Below are 21483 nucleotides of genomic sequence, written 5' to 3'. Positions count from 1 at the left end.
TGCTACATAGGAACCCTTGGACTTTAAATCTCAAAAAATATAAGATCAAACTTTATAATACGAAAGCATGAGGAATACAAGAAGGGGGCAAAGGTGCAGTGCAAGACCAATTGGAGATAGAAAAGACTCATTAAGCCAAACTCCAAATTGCTTTAAAGGTGCTGCAGTTTTCCGGGTGTGGGCTATTGGCGGTGCTGCAGCAGTTTGTAATGTTCCTTCATGGGTCATTTCTCTAGTTTGCTTGAAACGGTGTTTGGAATTGGCATGAACTGAAAAGCTTACAGAGATGAATGTTTTTTAGGCGAGTCCTTTCTTCTATTTTGAAATATTTCTACTTTTAGCCTAGTAGAAGAAAAGCATAGATTATATGGATGATTTATGCTCTATATTGTTAAACTGCCCTTTCTTGTGCTACAATTTGAATTTATTACTTCATGATGGGGGAAGTAGCTTTGTTAGTGTTTACTTTAAATCGATTTAAAGAGCAGATGTGTTTAAAACAGAATGTAGCTTTCCTGAGTGGTGGAAATTGTGTTACTATAATAAAAGCTCTTTATGAATGACCTGTGAATGACACTACTTGTGTATTTTTCTTTCTTTCAGAATGTCAGTGACCAGTATCTGGGAGAAGTATTTTTTGACATCGCGCTGTTTGTCCATTGCTGTTCTCTTGTTACCCTCACTTACCAAGGACTTTGCTCGGCGTTTATTAGTGCTGTCTGGGTAGCATTCCCATTGCTCACAAAGCTCTGTGTGCATAAGGACTTTAAGCAGCATGGTAGGGTATTTTTGATTTTAATATACATGGGAGAATACCTTAAAATATTTAAGGCTTTCAGGGACTCTTTCTTTTTTGGTTTTATTGAGTAGGCTTTCTAAATTGTTAGTTTTTAATAGTTTTCATACTACACAAATTATCTTATGCCTTATACCCCATCCCTTTCTCATGTTTGTGAACACATACTAATATATTACTTGTGTATTTTGCTTAATTCTTAGTCGTATTTTATCCTGAGTGAAAGATCCTACTCCAAGTTAACATACACCCTTAAGGGCAAGAGTCACATCTAATTTCTGTTAGGGTACCAGTGCACACCAGTAGTATAAAAATTTATATCTCACTGTAGGATTTCATAATGTGTGCTTTTTTTCTCTTTTTTCCTAGGTGCCCAAGGAAAATTTATTGCTTTTTACCTTTTGGGGATGTTTATTCCTTACCTTTATGCATTGTATCTCATCTGGGCGGTATTTGAGATGTTTACCCCCATCCTCGGGAGAAGTGGTTCAGAAATCCCACCTGATGTTGTGCTGGCATCCATTTTGGCTGGTTGTACAATGATTCTGTCTTCCTATTTTGTAAGAGAGAATGTGTTTTTTCTTTTTCTTCATTTTTTTATATGAGTATGAATTTAGCCATACTAGATTCTGTGAAATAGTGTTATGTGTACTTTATTGAGAAAATCTGAAGCAGAAGAAATGGTGAATGACTGTGCATCTTGTAAATTTGGTATCATAAGAAACTGTAGAATAGAGTTTGTTGTTGCTATTTAAAAATGTTTTGCCTCCCTATCCTTCCAAATTCTCTGATATACCTCTTTTCAATAGCCTTTCAGATACCTGAGTATGAATTTGTGGAGCTTTTACCGAGTATGAATTGTTAGAGATTGCCTGGTGGTGAATGATCCTAATAGTGTATTTTGAAAATAATAATTAGAGGCACATGTTAATAAATACATGGGTGGTTTTATTAGTGCTGTTAGAGCTAGTGAAGGAAGACTAATTCTGATGAGGCTTTTTTCATTATCATTCTACTACCTTGTTGCTAGCACATGAAAGTTCATTAATTGAGTCTATTATGACACCCAAACATGCCTTCATTTACCAAATAATGAAATGATCCGAGGCCTTGCCATCCTCATTTGGCCATATCAGTGTCCTGCCCTAGTAAGGAGAGTCCTGTGTTTGCCATCCCTTTTTTTCTTCCTTTGGGATTCCCAGAGGGAAGAAAAGACAGTGATGCAGAGTTTACGACCAGATCCCCTATGGGTAGAGTAAGCCCCAAGCAAGGTTTTGCTTTGGCTTGATGTCTACCTCCAGGATCCAAGATGGGCCCCTCCAGAGAAGGCAGGTCTCTGTTTTGTTGCTCTTTTGATGGGAATTCCTAAGAACAAAAAGTAATTACTGAACACTTATAGGTGCACCTTGGAATTCGAGGATAGGGAACCAAATAGGAAAAGGAGCTATGACTTTATTACAGTTCTTTTCTTCATGGAGATGATAGTGAGCCTTTTCACACTGACACAGTAAAGGGCATTCGTTATCCCTTTACTTTGTGGAAGTCAGGTTCTAAAGACAGCAGGTGAAGAAAATACTACACACATGGTCAGCATCATCTATGGAAGTCCCTTATAGCCAGTAAAGCTTTATATATGTGGCTTTGTGTATATAGATAGCCCTGTAGAATAATTCTTATGCATATTATTGTTTGAGGTTGGTTGTACTAGTCTTAAAAGAGATCTGAGCCTTCCAACTATTTTACTTATAGGATAATTATTAAGGATAATTTAAGGATAAGGATAATCCTTATTGGTATTCATATGTATGAAAAGTTCTAAAATGTTCTGTAGGGTTTGCTGCTTTTGGGTTTAATAGTAACCCTTATATCATCTGTATTTTTGATAGCTTTGCTGTTTTAAGGATTGAAGGAGATAGTGGAGTTTTGTCATCTATAGATTAGGTTCTAATCTAATCTAAAGTCAGGTAGTTATGAGCTGAATGCTCCCACCCCCATGTATTTGTTAAATTATAGTCATGAATGGGAGCTATGGTTGTTCATAAAAGATGACTCAGATATGGGACATTTAAATTCTGTTCAACTGATAATATGAAAGGGGGCAAAATGAACCCTGGAGATGTTCATTGTGGAAATGGAAAATGTCCCCAAAGCATGGAAATCTTGGAAACCAGAAGAAAGGATCGAAGGGTCTTATCTTCTAAATTATATTTTATTGGGAATGCTTTTGGAGAGAAGACTGCCTCTTGGAATACTTTAGAAAGCTCACTTAATTTTCATTATAATGTGAAATAGCCCTGCTGCACTTTGATGCCATGAGTTATTACTCTTTTAATCATTTTCTTATTTGTGTGTAGCAGTGTTAATGACAGTGGCTTATTAATAGAGTAAGACTATTTTCTTTGGGTAATGGAGAATTGAACCACAATGCGTATTTCAGACAGCTTTCCCTTCAGTCCTTGGGGATTTATTAAATATATCTACTAGAAAGCAATTAAAGTCTTGTCAAGCAATCAGGTTGTTTTTTTTTTTTTTTTTTTGAGATGGAGTCTCGCTCTGTCACCCAGGCTGGAGTGTAGTGGTGTGATCTCGGCTCCCTGCAACCTCCGCTTCCTGGGTTCAAGCAATTCTTGTGCCTTGGCCTTCCTGAAATATTGCATCCTGTGTCACTCTAGGTTCTGAGATGGGTGCAAAATAAAATGATGAGAAGCATGAAAAGGGACTCTGAAATGTCCATTGTGTGCTGATGACTGAGCTGTTTCTGAGTTGTCTCCTCCTGAGCCCACTTGTATCAGCAGTCCCCATTTCAGCTCTCATTCAATCAATATATGTATAACCATGATGGCCCAGCAGAGGATAACTTAAGGACACCTATTAACTGATTGCTTGCTGGGCGGGGTGGCTCACGCCTGTAATCCCAGCACTTTGGGAGGCTGAGGCAGGCGGATGACTTAAGGTCAGCAGTTCAAGACCAGCCTGGCCAACATGGTGAAACCCTGTCTCTACTAAAAACACAAAAAAATTAGCTGAGCATGGTGGTGCACACTTGTAGTTACTCAGGAGGCTGAGGCACGAGAATCACTTGAACCTGAGTGTTGAAGGTTGCAGTGAGCTGAGATCGTGCCACTATACTCCAGCCTGGGTGACAGAGCGAGACTCTGTCTCCAAAAAAATAAATAAAATTTCACATTCATGTTATTTTTCTACTTATGGAAATAAGTAGAGATATAAAATGAAGAAGGCAAAAAGGGGAGCTGGGTTTAGATTTCATGTTTAGAGAATACCAGTATTCCATCCAGAGGCATCTGCAACAAAACAGTACTAGCTTTAGGTCTCATGTCTCATGTTTGTATACTGTGAGTACAAAAATAAGACAGAGTACCTGAGGACTTGAGACTGAGTTAGCAAAGCAAAATGTGTCACCCTCTCTGTCCCTCTTTCTCCTGGTATTCACATTATTTAAAATGTGGCTTCTTAGAACAATTTCAAATTTCACATAAAAGTTTCCCCAAATGGCTTCCTCAGACCCTGTAAGAGATCTGTGAACGTATTCTGTGAGTCGTGTGTGTCCTTTACAGGTTTTAGTTCAGTGATTTTATTATGATTAAAAATATTTAGGATTTTCTAGATGCCAACCTTGAGACTGAGTCATTTACATTTACTGCCTAGATTTGTTGTTCTGATTGTGTTGGCGTTGGTTAATTTGTCACCTAAAGGGATAATATTACTTTGTAATGCAGTTTTTCCTCATATGCAGGTCCACTGGCAAAGTCTTGAAGGTACATCTGTATGCCAGTTCAGATGAATTTAGTATTTTGACACATTTTAAAGCAGTATGAGTGGAATTTGAGTTTTGTCCAAACAGATCTGCCTAAAGTGTATCTCTGGTTATTTAATGAATCGTGTATTACATCTACATTTCTGTTCTTTTTGCCGATTAAGGACAGCGACAGTCCTCAGTTTCGTTTTTCCTTGTTGGTTTATGGCTGCGTGCCAAAAAGGTGGCACCATCATGGCAGATTGGAGGCATCTGGCATTTTCTTGGTTCTCACCTGTAATGGAACTCTCCTAGAGTTAGTGCTTTGTTTACTAGATGTTAGAGTATGCTAGCACCTGCTGATAACTTTTCTTCAGGGTCTGTTAGTTAATACTTGTTAAAAATAAAGTCAGTTAAAAACACCTTTCCCCCACTAGTATAAATTTGTAATATTTCTATGTTTGTGGTTTATATTTTAGATTAACTTCATCTACCTTGCCAAGAGCACAAAAAAAACCATGCTAACTTTAACTTTGGTATGTGCAATTACATTCCTCCTTGTTTGCAGTGGAACATTTTTTCCATATAGCTCCAATCCTGCTAATCCGAAGCCAAAGAGAGTGTTTCTTCAGGTGAGCAGTTTTGCCTGAGCTATTTCAGATATGGAAAGGAAGACTTGTATGTTTTGAGCTTCAGTAGTGAATAGCAAGCACAACTGACTTTTCTGCTGTTAACCTATTTAGTCATACTTACCTTTTTTGTGTGTAAGGCAGTGAGGAGAAGACTGACTGTCAAGAGGCATTCTTATCAGTTAGACATATATCTCCCAGGAGACTGAATTGGAAATGTTTGCTTGTTTTTATTACTATTCAAATTATAAAGTGGCATCTAATTGGAAAAACAAGAGCAAATATGTATTATAGAATAATGAGTTTTTAGAAATATAGATTGTAGTCCGGGCGCGGTGGCTCAAGCCTGTAATCCCAGCACTTTGGGAGGCCGAGACGGGCGGATCACGAGGTCAGGAGATCAAGACCATCCTGGTTAACACGGTGAAACCCCGTCTCTACTAAAAAAAAAAATACAAAAAACTAGCCGGGCGAGGTGGCGGGCGCCTGTAGTCCCAGCTAATGTAGTCCCAGCTACTGAGGAGGCTAAGGCAGGAGAATGGCATAAACCCGGGAGGTGGAGCTTGCAGTGAGCTGAGATCCGGCCACTGCACTCCAGCCTGGGCAACAGAGCGAGACTCTGTCTCAAAAAAAAAAAAAAAAAAAAAGAAATATAGATTGTAAAAATGTATACAGGCTGAGTAAAGTCTAAACTATCAACTGGCAAAATACAATTGATATTTAGAAATGCTAGTAAAATTAATCTTAAGTAACATTCAAAGTGATATGTGATAGTGAAACTATAACTTGGAAAGGGATTAATAAAATGAGTTTTAGGACTTACTTTCTTTTTTCTTTTTTTGAAATGGAGTCTTGGTTTGTTGCCCAGTTTGGAGTGCAGTGGAATGATCTTGGCTCACTGCAACCGCTGCCTCCTGGGTTCAAGTGATTCTCCTGCCTCAGACTCCCAAGTAGCTGGGATTGTAGGTACCCGCCACCATGCCTGGCTAATTTTTGTATTTTTACTGGAGACAGGATTTCACCATGTTGGCCAGGCTGTTCTTGAATTCCTGACCTCAGGTGATGCACCCACCTTGGCCTCCCAACGTGCTTGGGATTACAGGTGTGAGCCACCACGCCTGGCCAGTTTGAAGACTTATTTTAGATCTCAGGTTATTCTTCAAATTTTTTAGGCCTGGTACTATAAAGCAGTAAGCCTCAATTCTAGTCATCTCTGTTAGAGATGGCTAAATTGTTAGCTTTTCTAAATTGTTTTTAAAAGTTTTCATGGCCCGGCGCGGTGGCTCAAGCCTGTAATCCCAGCACTTTGGGAGGCCGAGACGGGCGGATCACGAGGTCAGGAGATCTAGACCATCCTGGCTAAAACGGTGAAACCCCGTCTCTACTAAAAAAAAAAATACAAAAAACTAGCCGGGCGAGGTGGCGGGCATCTGTCGTCCCAGTTACTCGGGAGGCTGAGGCAGGAGAATGGCGTAAACCCGGGAGGTGGAGCTTGCAGTGAGCCCAGATCGCGCCACTGCACTCCAGCCTGGGCGACAGGGCAAGACTCCGTCTCAAAAAAAAAAAAAAAAACAAAAAAAACCCACAAAAGTTTTCATACTACACATGCCTTATACTCATCCCTTTCTCGTGTTTGTGAACACATACTAATATATTGTGTATTTTGCATAATTCTTATGTGTATTTTATCCTCTCTAAGTGAAAGATCCTACTTCAAGATAACATATACCCTTAAGGGCAAGAGTCACATCTAACCTAGCCAAACAGAAATGCCAGAGGAATTATACCTAGATAATTATTCAAGGACTTAAAAAATTAAAAATACTTGAACTTAGGAGATTTTGAAAGGGGCCAAATAACACTTCCTTTTTATACTCCTGAAGAACACTGTGATAAATTTTATGAGATTTTACAATTTGTAAAACCTTTAGTGAAGAACAGATTTTTTTTTTTTTATAGGAAGTTCGGTGTGTTTTTCATGATGTACTGTTTTATAATTATGTCAGTAATACTTAGGAAGCTGGATTTTTATTTTTAAAAAGTCATTTTCTGATTTGTTTGGGGGTTCTCTTTCACTGTGCCAGAAGTTGGCAGACTTTTCCCGTAAAGGACAAGATAATATTTTGGACTTTGTCAGCAATACAGTCTGTTGCAGTGACTCTATTTCCCAGCGCGAAAGCAGCGATAGAGTATACCCAAACAAATGAGTATGGCCATGTTCAAATAACGGTTCCTATATAAAAACAGTCAGTGGACAGTTTGCCCTGTTGGCTGCAGTTTGCCAGTCCCAGCCCCTGCCCTATGCAGTGTTTTTTTTTCTTCTCCTGATTGGTATTCTTCAGGCTGTTTTTTGCCGTGAATGAAGTTATTTCAAATGGAGCACGGTGCCTCTTCATAGAATTCTATTAGGCACAAGGCTGTCATCTAGTGGTGAACTGCAATTGCCGCTTTTCTCTGCACGTGAATTAGCTTCATAAAACACTAAAAGGGAAATGAGTGTGTATGTATATATGTATTTGTTTTAAATCCTTATCTAAAAGGAGCTGTAACATTCACGTTTTTTAAGTCTGAAATAGTAAGTTTCAAAAAATTTTATAGGAAACCTAAATATACTTGGAAGATACAATAAAACAATAATCTATATATCTATTTTCCAGTTTAAATGAACCCTAGCAGTACCTTAGCAACCCTCAGTGTCTTACTCACTTGCTCCATATCCACATCATTTCTAGGTATTGGCCATACTCCATTTTTGTAATTTGGGGTGGGAATGTGGGTGTACTAGTTGAAACAGTTTTTTCACTAGTCTTTTTTTTTTCAGCATGTGACTAGAACATTCCATGACTTGGAAGGAAATGCAGTTAAACGGGACTCTGGAATATGGATCAATGGGTTTGATTATACTGGAATGTCTCACATAACCCCTCACATTCCTGAGATCAATGATAGCATCCGAGCTCACTGTGAGGAGAATGCACCTCTTTGTGGTTTTCCTTGGTATCTTCCAGTGCACTTTCTGATCAGGTTGGTTCATTATTTTTCTGCTTAAGTTGGAGGTTAGTTTATTCTCAAGTCTTGTCACCATATCAGTACTCTTATCATTTAAACTGTCATCCTTTAATATACAAGTTCAGTGCTGTTTGTACTATTTTTTCTATCATTATGAAACTTTTTTTTTTTTTTTTTAGTGGAATAAAGCACTCACAAGAGTAGTTTTGCTTTTTCAAATTTAAAAAATCTTTTCTCTAGAGACCTGAGTAGTTAGAAAAGGTGGCCCTTCTAACTAATATAATAGTAAGCATCTATCTCAAAAACTGTGGCCGGGCACGGTGGCTCACACCTGTAATCCCAGCACTTTGGGAGGCCAAGGAAGGTGGATCACCTGAGGTCAGGAGTTCAAGACCAGCCTGACAAACCTGGAGAAACCGTGTCCCTACTAAAAATATAAAATTAGCCAGGCATGGTGGTGCATGCCTGTAATCTCAGCTACTTGGGAGGCTGAGACAGGGGAATTGCTTGAACCCAGGAGGTGGAGGTTATGGTGAGCTGATATCGTGCCATTGCACTCCAACCTGGGCAACAAAAGCAAAACTCTGTCTCTCAAAAAAAAAAAAAAAAGTTTACTCTGGGAAGATTTTGTAGCTTGGCAGTGAAGGATTGGATGAGAAGAAATAGGATGGGTGGTGGAATCAAGATCACCTAGGTTACTCCTTTGTTCTTAACATTGGGAAGGTTTTATTACAAAATAACCTGAGTTTATTGGAGTTGACATTGCTTATCATGTCTATCAGTTTATTTTCGTACCCCAAAATGTGTTCATATATGCTGAACAGTTCTGTGAGTTACAGATAGCCATCAACTAATAAAGCACCCTAAATATTGAAGCTTCCTTTCCAAATAGGAAAAACTGGTATCTTCCTGCCCCAGAAGTTTCTCCAAGAAATCCTGCTCATTTCCAACTCATATCCAAAGAACAGACACCTTGGGATTCTATAAAATTGACTTTCGAAGCAACAGGTAAGTCATATAAAGTTTTTTCTTCCCTCTTTTACTTCTTAAACTTGTTGACAAGTGGCATGTATGTTTTTCCCTCAGATATATCACAGGAACCAGCAACTTTGGAAGAGCTTATGATGTTTCTAAAATCAATTGAAGCTGGTTATTACTTTTTTTTTTTTTTTTTTGAGATGAAGTCTTGCTCTGTCACCCAGGCTGGAGTGCAGTGACTCTTGGCTCACTGCAGTCTCTGCCTCCTGGGTTCAAGCGATTCTCCTGCCTCAGCCTCCTATTTGGGATTACAGGTGTGTACCACCATGCCTGGCTAATTTTTGTATTTTTAGTAGAGACAGGGTTTCACCATGTTGGGCAGGCTAGTCTTGAACTCCTGACCTCATGGTCTGCCTGCCTCGGCCTCCCAAAGTGCTGGGATTACAGGTATGAGCCACCATACCCGGCCGAAGCTGGTTATGACTTCTTAACAAAAATTTAATAGGCCAGGCATGGTGGCTCATGCTTGCTACTCAGGAGGCTGAGGTAGGAGGATTGCTTGAGTCCAGGAGTTCAAGACCAGCCAGGGCAACATAGTGACATCCCGTCTCTACAATGTTAAAAAAAAAAACAATTAGCTGGGCGTGGTGATGCATGCCTGTAGTCTCAGCTACTTGAGAACTTCAGAGGCTGAGGTGGGAGAATCACTTGAGCCCAGGAGGTCAAGGCTGATAGCACCACTGCACTCCAACCTGGGTAACAGAGCAAGACCCTATCTCAAAAATAAAAATAAAAATAATTAAAAAAAAAATTTAAAAATTTATTCTAAATTTATTTAATTAAAAAAATTAAATATATTTAAAATATATTAAAACTTTTTTTTTGAAATTTTTTAAATAAAAATTTATTTTTGGAACAATGTTAGGTTTACAGAAAAATTGAGCAGAAATTATAGAGTTCTCATATCCTGCCCCCCGAGTTTCCCCTATTAATGTCTTGCATTAGTATGGTGCATTTGTTAAAACTGATGCGCCAGTTTTAACATTGATACATTAATTGAAGTCTGTTGGTCCAACTCAGGTTCATTCTTTGTGTTGTATAGTTCTATGGGTATTGAAAAATGTGTGATGCCATGTATCTACCATTACAGTATCATACAGAATAGATTTACCATCTGGAAATGCCCTGTGCTTCATCTATTTATCCCTCTTTTCTTCCCACTCTCCCTAGCAACCATTGGTCTTTTTATTACCTCTGTAGCTTTGCCTTTTCCAGATGTTATATAGCTGGAATCATAGAGTATGTAGCCTTTTTAGATTGACTTCTTTCACTTACAAGTATGCATTTAAGGGATCCTCCATATCTTTTTGTGACTTGATAGGCCATTTCTTTTTATTGCCGAATAATCCATTGTGTAGATGTACAGCAGTTATCCATATTTGAATAAGGCTGCTATAAACATTCCTGGGCAGGTTTTTGAACTCATTTGGGTAAATGCTTAGGAGTGTGATTGCTGGATTTTATATATGGTAAGCCTGTGTTTGGCTTTGTAAGAAACTGTCAAACTGTTCCATTGACTAATTTCTCTGTTCTTTTGCCCATACCACAACTGTCATGATCACTGTAATTATATAGTAAGTTTTGAAGTTGGGTAATATCAGTCTTCCAACTGTTCTTCTCCAGTGTTGTGTTTTGTCTTTTGCCTTTCCATGTAAACTTTAGAATCAGTTTGTCAATATTCACAAAATAACTTGTTGGGGTTCTGATTGGGATTGTATTGAGTCTATAGATCAAGTTGGGAAGAAATGATATTTTAACAATAATGGCTTTTCCTATCCATGTTGGAATATCTCTCCATTTTTTTTTATCTTGTTTGATTTCTTTAATCAGTTTTGTAGTTTTCCTTATATAATTCTTACATATATTTTGTTAGATTTATTTTTAAGTAGTTCATTTTTGTGGGTCCTAATGTATTAATAAATGGTATTGTTCATTCATGGTATATAGGAAAGCAACTGACTTGTATCCTGCAACCTTGCTGTAATCACTTATTAGATCTAGGAGGTTTTTTTGTTTTTGTTTTTTGTTTTGGTTGATTCTTTAGGATTTTCTTTTCTTTTTCTTTCTTTTCTTTTTTTTTTTGGTTGATTCTTGAAGATTTTCTTTTTTTTTTAGATGGAATCTCATTCTGTCACCTAGGCTAGAGGGGAGTGGTGCTATCTTGGCTCACTGCAACCTCTGCCCCCAGTTTCAAGTGATTCTCCTGCCTCAGCCTCCCGAGTAGCTGGGATTACAGGCACATGCCATCACACCTGGCTAATTTTTGTATTTTTAGTAGAGACGGGGTTTCACCATGTTGGCCAGGCTGGTTGCAAACTCCTGACCTCATGATCTGCCTGCCTCAGCCTCCCAAAGTGCTGGGATTACAGGTGTGAGCCACCACGCCCAGCCTATTCTTTAAGATTCTCTAAATAGACATCATCTTCAGACAGTTTTATTTCTTCCTTCCTAATATCTGTAATTTTTATTTCCACTTCTTGACTTGTTACGTTATCTGGGACTTCTAGTTTGATTTTGAAAAGGGGTTGTGAGAGGGGACATCTTTGCCTTGTTCCTGATCTGGGCAAGCTTCTAGTTTCTTACCACTGAGTATGTTGTTAGCTATATGTTTTTGGTACATGTTTTTTATGAGACTGAGGAAGTTCCCTCTATTCCTAGTTTACCAAGAGTTTTTATCATGAATGGGTCTTGGATTTTGTCAATTGCTTTTCCTGCATATATTGATATGGGCATGTGATTTTTCTTTCTTGGCCTTTTGATGTAATAGATGACATTAATTGATTTTCAAGTGTTGGACTGCTTTGCATACCTGAGATAAATCCCACTTGGTCATGGTGTATAAAACCTTTTATGCATCGTTGATTTGATTTACTAATATTTTGTTAAGGATTTTTGCATCTGTGTTCATGCAAGATACTGGTTTATAGTTTTCTTGTATTTGTTGTTGTCTAGCTTTGGTATTAGGATAATGCTGGACTCATAGAATGGGTTAAGAAGTATTCCCTCTGCTTGTGTCTTCTGAAAAGCTTTGTAGAGAATTAGTATAATTTCTTCCTTAAAAGTTTGGTAGAATTCACTCATGAACCCCTGTAGGCTTGGTAGGTTCTTTTTCTGTGTTGGAAGGTTATTAATTGTTAATTCACTGTTTTATACATATAGGCCTGTTCAGGTTGTCTGTTATGGTGTGAACTTTGGCAGATTGTGTCTTTTAAATAATTGGTTCATTTTATCTAGCTTATCAAATTTGTCGGAATATAATTTGTCTATAATATTCCTTAATTATCCTTTTAATGTTCATGCGATCTATAGTGATGTCGCCTCTTTCATTTCTGATGTTAGTCATTTACATCTTTTTTTTTTCTCTGCCTGGCTGAAGGCTTATCAATTTTCTTGATCTTTTCTAAGAACTAGCTTTTGATTATAGTTGATTTTCTTTATTGTGTTCTGTTCTAGTTACTATTTCTTCTGTTTACTTTGGATTTAATTTATTCTTTTTTAGTTTATTAAGGTGGAAGCTTAGATTATTAATTTTAAATAATCTTTTCTAATATATGCATTCATGGCTATAAGTTTCCTTCTAAGCACTGCTTATGTTCCATACCACAAATTTTAAGTTGAATTTTCATTTTAATTTAGTTTCAAGTATTTAAAAATTTTTTCATGAGACTTCTATTTTGACCTGTTTATTATTATAGAAATGTGTTCTTTAATCTCCAAATAATTTGATTTTCTAGCTGTTTTTCTGATAATTAATTTCTAGTTTGATTTCATTGTGGTCTGGGAGCATACTTTGTATGAATTCTATTCTCAATCTGTTAAGGTTTGCTTTATGATACAGGATGTGGTCTCTCTTGATGAATGTTCCATTTCAAGCAGTATGCTTGAAAATGTGCATACTGCTGTTGTTGGAAGAAGACTTTATGAATGTCACTTAGATCTAATCGATTGATGATGATCAGTTCAGTTATATTTTTACTGATTTTCTGCCTATTGAATTTTTGACAGAGGGGTGTTGAAGTCTCTGACTGTAATTGTGAAATTGTCTTTCTTTTTCAGTTGTATGAGTTTGCCAACTATTTTGATACTTTATTGTTAGGTATATACAAATTAAAGATTGTTATGTCTTCTTAGAGAATTGACCCTTTATCATTATGTATTGCCCCTCTTTATCCCTGCTAGTTTTCCTTGCTTTAGAAGTCAGCTTTGTGTAAAATTAATACTGCTCTCCTACTTTCTTTTGATTAATGTTAGCATGGTATAATGTTCTCCATCCATTGACTCTTAATCTATGTGTCTTCATAGTTAAAATGGGTTTTCTGAGACAACACATAGTGGAGTCTTGTTTTTTGATCCACTCTGACACTCTGTCTTTTAATTTGTATGTTTAGACATTGACATTCAAAGTGATTATTAATATAGTTGAATTAGTAGCTACCATATTCGTTAACTATTTTCTATTTGTTGCCCTTGTTCTTTGCTCTTGTTTTTGTCTTCCACTCTTTTTCTTCCTTTAGTAGTTTTAATTGGACATTTTATATGATTTGGTCTTCTCTCCTTTCTTAGCATGTCAGTTATACTACTTTTTTTTTTTTTAACCTTTCTTTAGTGGCTGTCCTGTCGTCTGCAATACACATTTACAACTGTGCAAGCCCACTTTTGAATAATACTTTTCTGCATCACAGGGAGTATGAATAACTTACAAAAACAAAATAATCCTAATTTCTCCGTCCCATCTCTTGTAACATTGCTAGCATTTATCTCACTTATACAGAAGTGCGTGTGCACATACACAGTATGTACACACAATGCACACATATAAGTATACATAACCACATACATTGTTGCTATTATTTTGAAAAACTGTTATCTGTTAGGTCAATTAAGAATAGGAAAAATGAGTTTTTATTTTACCTCATTCCCTCTCTAGTGTGCTTGCTTTTGTTATATGTAAATCTGAGTTTCTGACCTGTATTATACTTGCCTTCTCAGGTTTTAATTGAGCATTGTGTATTGTTCTTTTTTTTAATATTCTTATTATAACAATTATACTTATTTTAGTGGTTGCTATGGAACTTGCAGTAAGTCTGCTTTCAGATAACACTGTACTGCTTCATGGTAGTGCAGATACCTTACAACATAATATTCTCAATTCATTCCTCCCTGGGATTCTATAAAGTTGACCTTTTAAACAATAGGTAAGTCATATGACCATCTTTTTTTCCTGCTCCTTCACTTCTTAAACCTTTTAATAAGTTGCATGTGGTTTTTCTTACCCTAAAGTTTAAGTGTGAAATTGGCCAGCAATTTAGGAGCCATATATTGTTTCTCAAAGAAGTTGAGACTGGTTATGATTTTTAAGATTTACTGAAAAACTTTTAGTGTCAGATATTGGTTCATTGTCAGATCCAGTAGCATTTGGCCTGGCATTATGACTTTATCTTTTTTGGTACATTTTATTCCCTTTTCCATCTTTAAAACTAGTAGTTAGGTCTTCCAGCTTCTTAACTTATGTTTTGGCCTGTAAAACTTCTTTCTAAGATATTCTTTATGGTGCTGCCAGCTTATCTTTCAAATACCGATTTCATTATGTCACTTCCCCATTAAAAAACTTTTAATGGATTTCCTATTGCCTGGAGAGTAAGTTCAAATTACTTGGCAAAACATGTTAGGTCTTTAGTAGTCTGGACTTTGTGTATATTTCAGGATTTTTTTCAGCACTCTCCTTGCACTGCATAGCCATATCCAACCCTTATTTGTGCCCAATACACACTCTTTACTTCTGGTATGAGTGATACTCTCTTGATACTACCTCCTACCCAGACTCTACCCTTCTCTTCTTGGCAAAATATGAAGATTTCTCTGCCCTTCTCTCCCATCATTTCCAATTAAGTGAGCAACTGCCATCCTTCCACTTCTTCCTCCCTTTGTATATATCTGTTGTAACACTGACCATCTTGTATCACGATTATGTAGTTTATGTCTTTGTTTTCCTTTAGAATTAAAGGGAGGCAGACATGAATGGGTTTTCATTTATCTCTGTATTCTTGGCATCCAGTATAATCACTGGCACTTGATGGGTTCTCAAGACGTGTGTTGAATTGTTAAATTTAGCAGTTGTTTTTCTTTTAAAGCAGTCTGCTTGGGCTTAGTAGGGAGACAGATGCTTGAGAAAGGAAGAGGAGAAATTTCAAGACATATGACAGTTTCTCATCTTCAAAAGCTGTAAAGAGTTTGCTTGCTTGTGAGCTGTTTTAAAAAGTGAGCAAACCAGGATGGTCTCTCCCTTTCTGATGTCTTTTTGGGAATTTATTTTGTGTGTCAACTTGGGTAGACCACAGCACCCAGATATTTGGTCAAATGCCATCCTAGATGTTTCTCTGAAAATATTTTCTGGGTAAGATTAACATGCAAATCAGTGACTTCGAGTAAAGCAGATTGCCCTCCATAATGTAAGTGAGCCTCATTCCGTCAGTGAAGGCCTTAAGAAAAAGACTGACCTTCCCCAAGGAGAGGGAATGGGGAATTCTGCTAGTAGACTGCCTTCAGTCTCATACTGCGACTTTTTCCTTCAGCCTGCCTGCTTATCCTTCAAATTTTGGACTTGCCAGCCTCAACAATCATGTAAGCCAGTTCCTTAAAATAAATCCCAATCAATCTCTCTCTCTCTGTCTCTCTCTCATATCTCTGTACATATCCTGTTGGTTTCTCTGGAGAATGCTAATATAGGAAGTTCACTTCAGCTGTTCCTGTAACTGTTCACTCTATACTTTTTTTTTCTGAGTACTCTTCCCCTGATAGAAAGTTGTCTGGGACTTCCATGAGTGAAAAGTATTTTTAAATATAACTTTTCCCCTTGCCTACTTTATTTTTTTAAGGCCTGATTTACATACAATGAAATGTAAAGATCTTATACAGTTCAGTTAGTTTTGGTAAAAGCAGATATATACCTATGTAACCCTCATCTCTTATGAAGATATAAAACATTTCCATCACCCCACAAAGCTCCTTTATGATGTTTTTAATCAGTCTCCAGAAGCAACCACTCTGATTTGTACATTCACAGATTAGTTTGGCCTTTTCTTGAATTTCATGTAAATGGAATCATCCAGTATAGTCAGCTCTCTGGGTCTGTGGATTCCATATCCAGAGATTCTACCAGCTGTGGATTGAAAATATTCATAAAAACTCCAGATAATAACAATACAACAGGCCGGGCACAGTGGCTCACGCCTGCAATTCCAGCACTTCGGGAGGCAAAGGTGGGCCCTCTTGAGGTCAGGAGTTCGAGACCAGCTTGGCCAACATGGTGAAACCCCGTCTCTACTAAAAATACAAAAATTAGCTGGGCGTGGTGGTGGACACCTGTAATCCCAGCTACCCAGGAGACTGAGGCGGAGGTTGCAGTGAGCTGAGATCGTGCCACTGCACGCCAGCCTGGGTGACTCTGTCTCAAAACAAAAACAAAAACAAAAAAAACAAAATAATACAAATAAAAAAGCAATGTGGTATAGCAACTATTTACATAGCATTTACATTGTGTTAGGTATTTTAAGTAATCGTGAGGCACTTTAAAATATAGGGGAGGATATGTGTAGGTCATATACAAATACTGTGCCTTTTTGTATAAAGGACTTGAATATACATAGATTGGTTTCTACAGTGGGTCCTGGAACCAGTTCCCCACAGATACCAAGGGATGACTGTCTGTAGTGTTCTGAGTTATTAAGCAGAAGGTGTTTGGGATTTACCTATGTTGTTTAGAGTGTCAGCACTTTGTTCCCTTCTGTTGCTGAGTAGTAGTTATTGTATGACGATACCGTGGTTTATCGTTCTTCTACTGATGGACGGTTGGGCTATTTCCAGTTGCTGTTAATTGTTTTTCATCTCATCATTTCTAATGGATGTTTAGTAATATCTCTTGCATTTCTTTGAAAATTAATGGTGTAGAACACTTTTTCAAGTGCTTATTGGCTATTCATTTGTCTTGCTTTGTTTCTTCATGTCTTCCCCCTGACTTTTTTTTTTTTTTTGAAAGGGGTTCTCCCTCTGTCATCCAGGCTGGAGTGCAGTGTCACAATTATGGCTAGCTTTAGTCTTGACCTCTCAGGCTTATCCCACCTCGGCCTCCAAGTAGCTGGGACCACAGGTGTGCACCACCATGTCGATAATTTTTTGAAGTATTTTATAGAGACAGGATCCCACAATGTTGCCCAGGCTGGTCTCAAACTCCCTGGGCTCAAGCTATCCTCTCGCCTTTGCCTCCCAGAGTGCTGGGATTACCAGCATGAACACTGCACCCAGCTCTTTTCCCTTTTTAAAAAGTCATGGGCCAGGCATGGTGGCTCACGTCTGCAATCTCAGCACTTTGGGCAGCTGAGACAGGCAGATCATTTGAGGTCAGGAGTTCAAGACCAGCCTGGCCAACATGGTGAAACCTCATCTCTACCAAAAATATAAAAAATTAGCTGGGTGTATTGGTGTGCATCTGTAAGCCCAGCTACTTGGGAGGCTGAGGCAGGAGAATCACTTGAACCCGCGAGGCGGAGGTTGCAGTGAGCCAAGATTGTGCCACTGCATTCCAGCCTGAGCGACAGAGTGAGACTCTGTCTCCAAAAAAAAAAAAAAATATATATATATATATATACACACACACACATACTATGTTTCTTCTTGACTTGTAAGAGTTTGTGTATTCCAGATAGAAATCCTTCGTCTGATACATGTTGTGAAGATTTTCTACATTCTTTTTTTAATGTTGTCTTTTGATGTGCAGAAGTTTTAAATTTCTCTGAAGTCCAGTATATCAGGGTTTTCTTTCAGGATCAGTGCTTTTTATTCCTTTAAAAAATTATTGCCTACCTAGTGGTCACAAACATAGATTCTTACATTTCCTCCTAGAAGCTTTACAGCTTTAGCTTTTATGTTTAGGCCTGTAATCCACCTTGAATTAATTTTTGTGTATGCTCTGAGGTGTAGGGGTCAAGGCTCTTTTTTTCCTTTATGGATATCAAGTTTTCCTAGCACCATTTTTTGAAAATACTTTTACCATTGAATTGCTTTGGTGCCCTTATCAGAAATCATTTGACTGTGTATGTGTGGGTCTATTTGCACACTAGTTATTACACTTTTAATTATAGAAGCTTTATAGTATTTTCATGATTGAAAGCATTAAGCTCCTTTGTAGTTTTTTTTTTCAGTATTTTCCTTGCTGTTTTTATTTATCTTCCTTGCTATTTTCTTTTTCATATGAACATCAGTAATAACTTACCCAATTCTAATATAAAGCTTATTGCTTATTGGTATTTTTGGAGTATCATAATAAATTTATAAATTACCTTCAGGAGAACTGATACAATGTTGAGTCATCCTGTCAGTGACCTGGGAATGACATTTCCTTTGTTCAAATCTATTTTTATGTCTTTCAGGGGTTTTCCCCCTGTAGTCCCAGCACTTTGGGAGGCTGAGGTAGGCAGATTGCTTGAGCCTGGGACCAGCCTATGCAACATAGTGAGACCCCATCTCTACAAAAAAAGAAAAAAATTAAGAGTGCTTGTGCACACCTGTAGTCCCAGCTACTTGGGAGGCTGAGGTAGGAGAATCGCTTGGGCATAGAATTCGAGGTTGCAGTGAGCTGTGATTGTGCTACCATACTCCAGGCTGGGTGACAGAGCGAAACCCTGTCTGAGAGGTTTTTCTCATCTAGATTGTGTTGCTGTTTATAATTGAGGGCATTTCTCTACCATTATATCCTCTGATTATTTTTTGTATGTGTGAAGGCAGTTGATTTCTACATGTCAATTTTATATCCTACTACCTAACTGAATCTTGTATTTTTTGAGTTAGTTTAACCATTGATATCCTTCGGTTCTCCAGATATACCAGGGGTTCACAAACTTTTTCTCTAAAGGGCCAGTCTGTTTTTATGCTGCTCATAAAGACATACCCGAGACTGGGCAATTTACAAAAGAAAGAGGTTTATTGGACTTACAGTTCCATGTGGCTGGGGTGGCCTCAGATCATGGCAGAAGGTGAAAGGCAAGGAAGAGCAAGTCACATCTTATATGTTGCCTTCCCAACAGTCCCCTAAGGTCTTAACTCATTTTAGCATTAAAAGTCCACAGTCCAAAGTCTCATCTGAGACAAAGCAAGTCCCTTCTGCCTATGAGCCTATAAAATCAAAAGCAAGTTAGTTACTTCCTAGATACAATGGGGGTACAGGCATTGGGTAAATGCAGCCATTCCAAATGAGAGAAATTGGCCAAAACAAAGGGGCTACAGGCCTTATGCAAGTCCGAAATCCAGCAGGGCAGTCAAATCTTAAAGTTCCAAAATCATCTCCTTTGATTCCATGTTTCACATCCAAGTCACACGGATGCAAGAGGTGGGTTTCCATGGTCTTGGGCAGCTCCATCCCTGTGGCTTTGCAGGTACAGTCTCACCCCAGCTGCCTTCACTGGCTGGCGTTGAGTGTCTGTGGCTTTTCCAGGAGCATAGTGCAAGCTGTCAGTGGATCCACTATCCTGGGGTCTGGAGGATAGTAGCCCTCTTCTTGCAGCTTCACTAGGCAGTGCCCCAGTAGGGACTCTGTGTGGGGGCTCCAACCCCACGTTTCCCTTCCACACTGCCCTAACAGAAGTTCTCCATGAAGGCCCCACCCCTGCACAAACTTCTGCCTGGGCATCCAGGCGTTTCCATACATCTTCTGAAATCTAGGCAGAGGTTTCCAAACCCCGGTTTTTGACTTTTATGTGCTCACAGGCTCAACACCATGTGGAAGCTGCCAAGGCTTGAGGGTTGCACCCTTTGAAGCCACGTCCTGAGCTCTGCGTTGGTCCTTTTCAGCCATGGCTGGAGTGGTTGAGATGCAGGGCACTAAGTCACTAGGCTGCACACAGTATGGAGACCCTGGGCATAGCCCATGAAACCACTTTTTCCTCTTAGGCCTCTGGGCCAGTGATGGGAGGGGCTGCTGTGAAGACCTCTGACATGCCCTGGAGATGTTTTCCCTATTGTCTTGGGGATTAAAATTTGGCTTCTTGTTACTTACGCAAATTTCTGCAGCTGGCTTGAATTTCTCCTCAGAAAATGGGATTTTCTTTTCTATCACATTGTCAGGCTGCAAATATTCTGAATTTTGTGCTCTGCTTCCCTTATAAAACTGCCTTTAACAGCACCCAAGCCACTTCTTGAGTGCTTTGCTGCTTAGAAATTCCTTCCACCAGCTACCCTAAATCATCTCTCTCAATTGAGTTCAGAGTTCCACACATCTCTAGGGCAGGGGCAAAATGCCGCCAGTCTCTTTGCTAAAACATAAGAAGAGTTACCTTTGCTGTAGTTCCCAAGAAGTTCCTCATTTCTATCCAAGACCACCTTAGCCTGGACTTTATTTTCCATATCATTATCAGTATTTTGGTCACAGCCATTCAACAAGTCTCTAGGACGTTCCAGACTTTCCCACATTTTCCTCTTCTTCTGAGCCCTCCAAAACTGCTGCAGCCTCTGCCTTTTACCCAGTTCCAAAGTTGCTCCCACATTTTTGGGTACCTTTTCAGCAGCACCCCACTCTACTGGTACCAGTTTACTGTATTAGTCTGTTTACATGTTGCTGATAAAGACATACCTGAGACTGGGCAATTTACAAAAGAAAGAGGTTTATTGGACTTACAGTTCCACGTGGCTGGGGAAGCCTTACAATCATGGCAGAAGGTGAAAGGCAAGGAGGAGCAAGTCATGTCTTACATGGATGGCAGCAGGCAAAGGAGAGCTTGTGCAGGGAAACTACCGTTTTTAAAACCATCAGATCTTGTGAGACTAATTCACTATCATGAGAACAGCATGAGAAAGATGTGCCCCCAAGATTTAACCACTTCCCACTGGGTTCCTCTCACCACACATGGGAATTGTGGGAGTTACAATTCAAGATGAGATTTGGGTGGGGACACAGGCAAACCATATTCAGGTAGTAAATAATTTAGGCCTTGCCTAGGTCACATTCTTTTGTTTTCCCTTTTTTTTTTCTTTACCATCCATTAAAAATGTAAAAACCATTCCTAGCCTGAGGGCCATACAAAAATAGATATCAGGTGTGGTTTATTGACTGCTGCATATCATCTGCAAATAGAGTTTTATTTCTTTTCTACCAATTTTTATGCCTCTAATTGTCCAGTTGGCTAATAAATTCTAGCACAGTGTTGAAGTTACGGATATAGTGAGCATCCTTGTCTTGTTTTTGATATTAGTGCAAAGGTCTCTAGTGT

The 21483-nt window shown here is 38.5% G+C and overlaps 1 protein-coding gene across 1 annotated transcript in view; it reads left to right on the top strand.

Annotated features, from left to right (window-relative positions):
• Positions 1–21483, top strand: part of ERMP1 (endoplasmic reticulum metallopeptidase 1) — a 56868-nt gene that overhangs the window by 26886 nt on the left and 8499 nt on the right. Inside the window, exons 9-13 of the mRNA XM_011988398.1 lie at positions 604–778; positions 1166–1356; positions 5030–5182; positions 8001–8203; positions 9081–9196. Of these exons, the coding sequence (XP_011843788.1) occupies positions 604–778; positions 1166–1356; positions 5030–5182; positions 8001–8203; positions 9081–9196 (838 nt within the window). The remainder of the gene's footprint in view (positions 1–603; positions 779–1165; positions 1357–5029; positions 5183–8000; positions 8204–9080; positions 9197–21483) is intronic.

This window comes from Mandrillus leucophaeus, unplaced genomic scaffold (genome assembly GCF_000951045.1).
Source record: "Mandrillus leucophaeus isolate KB7577 unplaced genomic scaffold, Mleu.le_1.0 Scaffold329, whole genome shotgun sequence".
In the NCBI taxonomy this organism is placed as follows: domain Eukaryota; kingdom Metazoa; phylum Chordata; class Mammalia; order Primates; family Cercopithecidae; genus Mandrillus; species Mandrillus leucophaeus.
This window is presented reverse-complemented; position numbering and strand designations above follow the sequence as displayed.